General features: G+C 49.0%; 1 protein-coding gene across 1 annotated transcript; it reads right to left on the bottom strand.

Annotated features, from left to right (window-relative positions):
• Positions 1-3,163: 3,163 nt before the first annotated feature.
• LOC120957672 (uncharacterized) lies at positions 3,164-6,936 on the bottom strand. The gene is made up of 3 exons (XM_040379990.2): positions 6,433-6,936; positions 6,063-6,224; positions 3,164-5,882 (listed from the first exon to the last, which is right to left on the bottom strand). The coding sequence occupies exons 1-3, from the start codon at positions 6,652-6,654 to the stop codon at positions 5,631-5,633; spliced, it is 636 nt and encodes a 211-aa protein (XP_040235924.2). The 5' UTR covers positions 6,655-6,936; the 3' UTR covers positions 3,164-5,630.
• Between the last annotated feature and the right edge of the window lie 3,937 nt (positions 6,937-10,873).

Here is a 10,873-nt window from a genome sequence, read left to right as displayed (position 1 = left end):
AATAAAAAGTTTGTAGTTCGTTACGGTACGCTATGTGTTCTTTCGTTTGATTGGTTGCACAATGTGTTCATATAACCAAGTTGTATAAAAAGTGCTTTAGTTCATTGTTTCACTTGTTTACAGCACCTTAGTTATCGATCAGACGGGGTGCTTGGAACCAAAATATTGCAGCCCTAACCTTCAATACCGGTTCTGAATCTACATTGATCCTGGAACTGATCACATACCCATATTAGTCCTGAAAATTATACCGAACCTAACTTGCACCTCACTTGAACTTGAACCTCATAACTTGCGCTCATCTCGACTCTGCAACGAATTCTGAACCTGAAGCTTCCAGGTCTAAAAGCTGAGCTCATCCACGTCTTGAAACATCTTGAACCCATACCGATCTTGAAACTGTCCCAGAACCTGAAACATCTTAAACCCATACAGAACTCGAAATTGACCTATATCCTATCGCTAGGGACAGATCCGGTCCTGGAGCTGAAACTGAAACGGGAACCCATACCAGTCCCGAAAATTATTCTGTTTCCATACCGAATCTAGGAACTGCTCCATACCTCATCTCAATCTTAAAACTAATACCGAATCTATACCTTTATCAATTCTGGAACTAATTCTAGGCGCCAAACTGTTCTTGATACTGATGCCAAGCATATGCCGGTCCAGGAACTGGTATTGGACCCATTCATGGAACTGTTCCCAAACCCATACCAGTCTTAGAACTGATACCGAACTTAGTCTACATGAAGATCTGTATCGGATCTGTCTCATTCAAGGAACAAACCGCGTTCCTGTCTCGTATCAGGAACCCATACATCACCTATTACTCAGCAGCAACTGACTCTGCTACTGATGAACGAATCATTTTCAAAGCAGCAGTGATTTGGCGTATAACAGCATATACATATACGCACTTAGAGACTAGACATTTCACATTTTTACATTATTGATTGGATTAAACTAACTCGCAAGTAAATCTAAAACTGACTCTGAGCTTCGCTGCTTGCATTTTCAAAACATTCTTCACTCTACCAACTGAATCGTCTGGGCCTACCGACCCAAATGCCAAACTCAACTGTGTGCATCGACAAAATTCAAAAGCTACAGCACATCACGCCACCGTCCCACCCAGCTAGCACAAATCCCCATTAGCACGTTGGCGGTAACTAACGCTGACCCGGACCGGACCAGCAGCTTTCACCAGCTAAGCCGATAAGGAGGTCGTAATTTAACAAATGTAGCTGCTGCATACTAATAACGACAAACGACGAATAATGCCCGTGTTTTTGGTAGGGGTACACGCCCTGGTACGAAAATGTTCAGCGCCTTCCGTGTTCAGCGTTTCAGCGCGTTTGCCACCGGCGTACAAGTAGTGCTCTGTTCTACCATGTGGGTATGTTATTGCCTGTTGCAAACGATAAAACATCCCACCGCATGGAGAGAGGCCCAACGGGAGATGCAAACGGTGGTGTACTAGAAGATTTGGTACGGTACCGAGGGTATGTCTACCGGACCGCAAACCGAACCTGGCTAGTTTCCGAATTGAATTACGCAGCTACATTGGGTTTTTGGACGGTGATTGTTTGCCCGAGCGCTGCCGACCCAGTGCTGCCGAGGGTTGCTGCTCTGCTTGCCCGGCGAACAAAGAAGCCACAACGCCACCTACCCACACCCACACTCGTCTGGCGGACCGAACCGAACCGACTGAAGGACAAGCTGTGCTGGGCTGGTGTTATTTAAATATGTGCACACGGGTATAACGTGCACGCTGCAATCTGACGGTAGTAGTGTGCCGTCCGTTAGCCCAAGCGCTTAGAATCATCCAATTTTGGTACGCCCTGCGAGTTGTCAAACTGATAGCTGACCAGTGTGCCGAGCGAGTTCTTCGTCCGTACCAGAACAGTGGCTGGTAAAAGTATTCAAACCCCACCGAGCCGGCACAATGTGTCCAAGGCTGTGTCTTGCCCATCGTTGCCACGAGAATAATCGCGTCCTGCAGCCGAGCGATAGAATTGCACCCTCTGTCTCTGTCTCTGGTGCAATGCTATCAAAAGGATTAGGTCGTCCCGGGAGAGATCTTGCCACATTGCCCAGCCAGAGAACCAAGAAAATGGACACAAGGCTTGGGATAGAGATAGCTGGGGATCCTTTTGTCGTTGTGCTCCTTTTAATAGAAGCAAAGAACACTCTGACACCCATCTGCTCCCTTCAGCTCCAAATGGCAAATGTTTGTGAATAATTTCATCTCCATTTACAAGCGCACAGTACGGGTCATCCAGTACGGGGGAACCATTCAATGGTTGCGGTGAGACTGTGCACACCTTTTTATTGCACGTCCAGCACGAGATAAAGGCGAGCCTTTTAGCTTTTCAAATATAATCTTGGGGATTTGCAACGGGGCGCACGCTGCCCAGTGTTTGGGCAAACAGATGCCAACGGTAGTTACACACCGAACACAATGGCTTTGTTGCAGCTATGGGATCTACCAACAATGATCACAACAACTCAAAAAGGATGGATGAAAACGATTGCTGTAATTTTAAATCAACAATGCATCACATTCATTATGCAAAGGGCACAACACGCGCGTCAACAACAACGCACAACTGTTGGAAGATAACATTATCGTAACTTTCCACTCCAGCACTCCCCCACTCCCATTAATCCTGTCGAATGTCCGCACTTCTTCACAGTCAACAGGCGATGCCAATTTATATTATAATTTCAACCGAAAGCATAAACATTATTGCGCTGATTTCAATCACGAACAGCGGAACGAGAAACCCGGCAAAAACGTCAAAAAGTCGAGATGCACTGCAACACTTGGAATTGAACAAATTGAAAGCAGGCAGTCAGTTCCAAACCCCTTTTTGTGTGTGTTTGTACGCCACTTTTGAGCGAGGAAAAACATCCCAGTCTGATGTCGGTAATAAATGATTGCTGCAGCTGGCCACACTGGCCGCATTTTCATTTATCAACGATAATAAATGAATGCAGACGGTTTGCATATCAAACACACACACGCACTCCCCTGTGCCATTTTTGAGAGTGCTGCGAAGTGTTGCGAATGAATAATTTTTGGTCGTTTTGTTTTGGTTTTTTTGGAAAGCTCATGCTCGACTCAAGTGGTCGGAAAGTCATCGGCCCGAAAGCAATGGCAAGCACACACACACACACACACACACACACACACACACACACACACACACACACACACACATACACACACACATTCTTTCATCGACGTCAAGCGTTGGTGACGCAACATCAAACAGAACTCATTTGTGTTGGCTTAACGCTTCAGCAATAACACTTCAGCAATAACAATAAGTTCGTGCCGTACCTGTCTCAAAGCCGCAAGAAACAGCCATGCATGTAATGCTCTTCAAAATGGGAGTTTGTTTTTTATTTAACTTTGAACTAAACACTACACACAAACAAACAATAAACCCGCCCGCGAGGAATAAAGCGACAGCACTACACCTGCCAAACGATGTACCATTTCGTCTTGTGCCGTGTACCGACCACACTTTCCCATTTTCCGCGACCACTTACCACAGAGTCGACACCGAGCAGCGCCACTAGGCTACCTACGCCACCGCTCCAACTGTCGCGCAGAGTGGCACAGTGGCCCTTTCATCATTAAGAAGTCGTCCGGAATCCTCCCCCCCCCCTACAACTCCCCTCGCAAGAAATCAAATGAAATACAGGAAAATTCACTCTTCCCTGGAGAAAACAGCCTGTGTGGAGTGTGCTCTCCGTTGAAAGAAAACCACAACGTGCAAAACAAGATCTCGCCGAGTATAACGGTGTGGCAGGAGTGTTGTTTTAAAACAGAACAAACTTTGTCATCACACATTTGCGCCGTGGTCGGGGGGTCGAGGGTTGGGAGTCAGGTGTCAGGGGCGCTGAGGGCATCAAATTGTTTGCTTACGGAAGACGAGTGGTTGAGCCTTTCTCGCCGTACCACGGTTTGACAGCTACTCATGCCTCAAGATGGAAGAGGGCCAAGAGTTGAAAGGTTACATCGGCCTTTGCTAGCCCGAACACAACCGACCGAACTGAAGCGTGTGCACAATTTCCTCTAGCCGAGCTAATCTTTTTCCCGGCCAACCCCGATGCAGCAGCACGGGACCACGGGAGACGGACAGGGTAACACGTATGCATCAAGCAAACCAACATAAACAGTATCCCATGGTTGGCATTAACGACAGTGCACCCGTTCTCCTGTAAGAGGGGGAAACTCCTGGCAAAGACCCCGACAAACACCCAGTGCTGGGTGTTCGTGTTGCTGGAGATTGGATTTCAATTTTCACCACAACGGCAACTTTACCATGATTCGGAAGCGAACGGTGCCCGCTGCGTCCTGTTGCAAGTTTTCGCCTTTCACAACAACCGAGAAAAGTTCCACTCTCGGTCGCATTTACCGGATGGTTGAGCGTTATAGGTTTTCTTGGACGAGTTTGCGAGGCAAATAAATTTCCCTCATTTCGCCTTTGTACCGTACGACCCGCTGAAGTAATAGACTTCTGGAAGATGACGAGAAACATTACAATTCCCCTACCCAAGGCACACAGTTTGAAGGCTTCACGACGTCATGGCAGCTGAAGCTGTGTATTTATTCACTCGGAACGCCACCAATGACCGGACTCTGTAACTGATGCCCACAAAATGGTCAACAAATCAATCTGCGTGTTCCCAGTCCCCCCGTCCGTCTCCTTCGCTACAAAATACACAAACAATTGAAACCCACCAGTAGTGGTAGTACTAGTCCCACGATACATCATTGGCAGCAGGAGAGCACGTGACTGTTGACATAACCACGTTTTGCTTACATTCCGCAACCCAGCCGGAGTTGTATGTATGGCTGCCTTGCGTTAAAGTATGTTTTGCTGTTGTGAGTAAAATCATAACAAAAGCTCGCGCGAGTAAAGCCCACACCCTCTCTCGTGCGGAGAACCGGCAGCATTTTGGCATGTCTGTGTGTGAGTGTAATAGTAAAGTGTAGTAGTAGTAGGCTGTGTTGTTGTTACATCGCGTTGTGTTTATACGCTGCAAATGAAGCTATCAGTGCTGAAGAAATGCCGACACGCTGCTAAACCGTTACGCTACCAACAGGGCAGCCCTGTTTAGTCTTCCGCCGCGGAACGACAAAAACAACAACACCACCTATTGCTTATGGCTCCCTCTGCCCTCCACCATAAACAATTAAACAAACACCCAAGCTAAGCTACAGTGTGTGACGAAAATGTCTCCAACAGCGCGTTGTTTATTGCCATACCCTTTTGCTGCTAAAAGGGAAATAATTCCCCCTTTTGCCTACTGCAGCGCCATCTCGCGTGAATCCATTAGCCCCGGTAGTGGTGTGTGTGCAAACACTGCAAACCACCATTCACTAATCTTCAGGGTTGAAGCAAACAAAAAAACGACCAATTCGGGAAAACGTACTGACCACGGATTTTGTTACACCTTGCGTGGTTGACAGGAGTTCCGAATTGCACTGGTTGCGCTGTGGTTAAAAATGAGAACCACCAATCTTCACCATCGTGCGAACGTTTCTGAATCACGACAAGGGCGCCACTTCGGTACGATTTCAATCTCACACCGCACACCGGACACCATAGTCACGCAGCACCAACCTTCAGGCCATCGTCGGTCATATACACAGCGATCACTGCCGATAGATTGCAGCCAACTAGGACGACCATCAGCGGCGACCACGACCGCCACCGTTCGAGTGGGCAAACCTTTGGGTCAAGCTTCCAGGCAGGCAGGGGGCTCGTGGCGGGTCGCGTTTTATCCACCAAGTAGCACAGCTCCAGCACAAACGTGCCCAGCCGAAGGCAGATGTAGGGCAGTAGCAGGTACGGCTGATGCTTTTGGGTACGGGAATTGGAGGAAGAAATGTCGGTCACACGGGGCAGAGTATGCACTTAAATAGGTCGTCGAGTCAGCAGCATCCGTTAGCGTTAGCTAAGCATACACCTACCGGAACTCCATTTGTTCATCAAGAGAGACACATACAGCCACACACACACACGCAGAGCCACACTCACCTTTAGCAAACCGACGATGGCGGCCAGATTCGAGTAGACGGTCAGCAGCGACACGACCAGCGCGATATTGATGCGCAAATACTTCGGAATGTAGCAGAGCGGGCGCCACTGGAGCCGATGGTCCCAGCCGGCTTGCGTCAGCAGTGCATACATTGACAACACCTGCAACCAACCCCAAACCATGGGGAGAACGAGATCAGAAAAAAAAACCAACATGGCAGCGTAGCAAAACGTGAATGATATTACAAACACCGCCGGTTGTTGAGGTTAAGGGGTTTGCTTTTTTGTTTCTTTTCGTTGCCCCCGATGGCTTTAACCACAACCCACGTCCCCATGTCACACGTTGTCATCAATAACAGTGGAAACGTACCGTTTCGATGGCGTTGATGAGGAGAGCGTACCGGGCCAGGTACGGTCCGTACCCCCGGACGCCCCCCCGCACACCGCCGACCAGCTGGTGCACTAGTTCGGCCGCAAACTCGGTCGCCACCACCGACGGCCGCTGGTGGTGATTGGGAAAAGTTTCAAATGGCACGTTCGGCTCGCCGGTATCGCCCGCTACCGGTGGCTGTGAGCAAAAACAGTCAAACATTGTTAAACCTGCCACCGGTCGTTTTTGCCAAACACACACACACACACACACGCGAACAAACGACAACTTTATGGTGCGACCGATATGGTGCTGCCGACCGGCCGGGTACGATGAGCGCTTTCCGAAACCGTTTTTGGACACTAACAGCAGGCAGATAATGATGGTTGTTACTACCTAGCACTACCACACACTCATGGCACACTGTGTGCCGCGCAATGGTTGCTGAGGATACGACCTGAGTCATCGAGAAATTCGCCATTTCTTGTTTTTGTTTGCTTTCCGTCGTGTACTTAAAACAAGTGAAGGGCGGTTTTGTTCGTTCAACTCGATACACGTGGTACACGTGGTAGTTGTGGTACAGTTTTATTGTTTATCACCGAAAGTATGGCAAACCGGCTGGAATGAGCAAACCCTCGAGTAGTGTACTACTTTCGGCAGCAGTTGTTGTCACTGTTTCCTCCACCAAGCTGCTCCCCTCGGCCGCGTAGTGGTCCTGTTCGGCTACCGATGCCACTGTCGATGGAATTACATAGTCCGCCTCCGTCTGTGTCCGTTCCTGGTGCGATTGTTCCAAATTCTCTAACCGTTCCACCATGCCCAACGCGCGGTAAATGATGCCATCCAGGTACGTCAAGGCACTTTCGAGGCTTTGCATTACTGAGCGTTGGGTTGGGGATGTGGTGTTTGGTGCAATCGTTTCCTTCACTACAGCACTCAACGTCGTCGTCGTTGTCGTCGTCGAGGAACCGGTGCTGGGAGGATAAGCTGGTGTCGATGAATATTCGCTCAGTGGTGCTGCGTCACATTCCGTATCTTTCGGCTCGGTACGAGCTACTTCTCGAGTGCTTACGCAAGCTTGTAGCTGCTGATTAAAATGAGTTCCTGCCGCGCAACGATGCTGCTGAAACCTGACACGATAAACGTTAATTACTTCCATCTTTCTGTTCGACCAATCCTTCGCCTTTACCTTCCATTGTAGAATGTGTAGTATACGAGTCGATCGGCAGCATCCCCGTACCGTTGCTTTCCATCACAAACAAGCACGCTGCTCTCCGATGCTGTCCATTCCTTCACACCCTCCATTAAGCTTCGAAACAGTGGGAACGGACCCGCTCCGCACCTGTTTTCCGTGTCGTCATAGTTCGGCAGTATCAGCACGCCCCGTGCAGCGAGTCTGTGGGCCTGCTCCGTACGCAATCGAACGGTCGTCTCACTATCGTACACGACGGCCGCTCTGCCACCGAACAGTGAGCACGTGGGACGCTTGCTGCCATCGCCACACTTTGCCTGCCTTTCGCGCAACAGCTCACACACCTGCCCGTACGCTAGCACACCAACCTGTAGGCTGCGGTGTAGTGATCGCACCGCCCGATAGCTTCTCGGATTAAACACAACGCCCACGGTCAGCACACTGAGTACAATCTTTTCCGGCCGCAGCCCACCACTAACAAGCCGCTCGATGTACTCGGCTTCGTACTCGCGCACCAGGAACTCTTCGGTGCTACGGTTTAGCAGCTCGTCCTCCAGCATGTTCACGCCGACCACGCTCACCAGATCGAGCTGGTCATTGAACGCGGTTAGTAGCGCTTTCGAGCTGCCCAGCGTGTGGCACCCGATCGTGGTGCTGATGCGGTACTTGCCGCTCAATGCCGTGCGCAGCTGGCGCAGAAACTGTCCGTACCGATGCTGCTCGTAGTGGTCGAGTAGTGCGATGTCGTAGTCTAGGTCCACGCCGTCCAGCACGTTGTCGCGCAGCACTATGCCGATGCGTTCGCTGAGCTGCCGGTGCACCGACTGGACGGTTACGTTGAAGGGCAGCACTATCGTTAGTAGCACATCCGCCGAAGCGTTACTTCGCTTGATGGTGTCGATACGGGTGAGTTCTGGCGGGTAGATAATGTACTGTCTTAAGCAATAGCTTCCAGTTTACGCTATTCCACTTTGCTTACCTTCTTGGGACAAAATGGTTGATTGATCGATATCGAATGATACACTGTTTACTATGAACACACTACACGAACGCAGCTCCTTTGCCAGCGCACTCTCGATAGGGAGCTGCAGCTGAATCTGACAGATCACATCCAAACATTCTACCGCTCCGTAAGTAACGAGCATCAGCATCACCAAGTGTTCCGCTTCTAGTCGCATCATCCCCAACAAACTTGTATATCTGGTCACATTCGAGTAAGCATCCCATTAGCACCCTCCTTTTTATATGCACTGCAAAGTCTGCCCACTATCGTACTCAATGATCCTAAACACGTTTCAGTTGAGACTCATACGTCGGTGATTGTGAATACATCGATACCATCCTCATATCACTCCCGAACGGCATGGCGGTTCACTGTCCGGTACACCGTACCATTGGCTTACCATCTATCAATCGTAGCTGTGTAGCTTTTTTATTTGTACTCAACGACCACGTGCTAGTAGCAAAAAATCAACCTCTTATCAAAGGGAAAAGCGCAATCTCGCAACCCAAGAGACTGGAGACATATTGGACTAACCCCAACCCACAGTCTCAAAGAAAGAGAGAGAGAGCTGTGATTGAGATTGTCAGACAGTTGTGATGTGATTTAGCAATCTAATAAACATTCGTATCGTGTTATTCTTCCACCCAGCCGGCGGCCAAGGACCGTAGCGCTTCTTGTAGCCGCACCGGAACGGCTCCACATCGAGTGTCAAGTGTCAATTCACAAACTCTCCAATGTTCCAATGCAAACGGTTAGTTCGGAACAAAGTCTCATAAATCTTTCCACTCGTACCGAACGGGAGCAATTTTACTCTTTCTGCACATTCTATCGCGCTTCTTTTCTCTATCGCGCTTGGTCTTCCATCCCGTTGGATTCGGTTCGGATCTTTTACACTGCTTCTGCCCCGTCTTTGTCCTTCAACCGCTCCATAATCAATGCATTTATCCTGGTTTTGCTGTTTGTTTCCATGTGCCTGCTTAATGAAATGAAAGCGTCTCATGAATATTTAAGCAAACGTTCTTAACCCCTGGTTTCGTTATTAAAGCACATGCCATCCATTACGAAACGCTGGACAACGCCATCCCATCGGAAGACTCATGCGGAGCCCATTTACAGCGGCCTGTTCACCATTCGTAGGCCTTGAAATGTGGCTTACAACCAATTAAAGCAATTAATTATGCGTGCATGTGCGTACGTGTTTGCTGTGTCATTAAAAGTAGAATCACGATCGGAAAGCAATTCATTTCGCTGCTTCAGGAATACGGCATTATGTGCTGGTTGTTGCAGAAAAAGCACCCGGACCGAAAAAACGATTTTTGACATATTTTTTTCAAGTTTACTTGATAGATTCGTTGATACGACTGATCGATTCATAAGTTAATGTTTTATTTGAAAATAAAAATACATCTCTTATAATTACAAAGCCAACGGTATTAGAGTCACCGGTGGAAGCGTTACCGGTGGAAGCGTTACAGTTGGCACCGTGATAGGTGGTAGCGTCACAGTTGGCACCGTGATAGGTGGTAGCGTCACAGTTGGCACTGTGATAGGTGGCAGCGTCACAGTTGGCACCGTGATAGGTGGTAGCGTAACGGGGAGTGTGGGAATTGTTATTGGAGGTAGCGTCACCGGAACGCCTGGAAGTGATCCTACGAGAGAAAAGAAGAAGAAGAAAAATAGCAGTTTTGTAATAACTAATAAATAGGGGTAGAAATACGATAGTGTAGAGCAGAGAATGGCTTTAAGAAGGATTGGAAAGATGATGAGTGAGGTGACATAAAAACAAAGCGACCGAAACAACCTACCGAGCAACGCTTGAACCAACCCTAGCACCGTCTGTAACACACTGTCCAGACCGCCCAAGCTTGCCTGAAGATCAACCATAACGTTAGCCACCTGGGGCAAAAGGGAGGGAAGCGTTACGGGAAGCGACGGAAGCCCTGCCGGCAGTGCACCGAGCACCGGTAGCAACGTTTGTACAAGGCTCAGTACCGTCGGCAGCACACCGCCAAGAACGCCCAGATTGGCCTGCAGGTCGCCCACAATGTTTACCAGATTGGCGGGCAAGCCGAGCAATGGCAGTGCCCCGAGGAGAGCCGGAAGCAATGCTAGATTGATCCGAGATTGCAAAAAAGAGAGATATAGAGAGAGAAAAAAGATCAACAAATTAGTATCGTTGGTCACGCTAGCGGTTTCCGGGCAAAAACACCTACGTAGCAACAGTGGTAGCAGTGTAAGCAGTGCGG

Source organism: Anopheles coluzzii, chromosome 3 (assembly GCF_943734685.1).
Source record: "Anopheles coluzzii chromosome 3, AcolN3, whole genome shotgun sequence".
Taxonomy (NCBI): Eukaryota; Metazoa; Arthropoda; class Insecta; order Diptera; family Culicidae; genus Anopheles; species Anopheles coluzzii.
The sequence above is the reverse complement of the archived record's forward strand: the minus strand, read 5'-3'. Positions and strand labels throughout refer to the sequence as shown.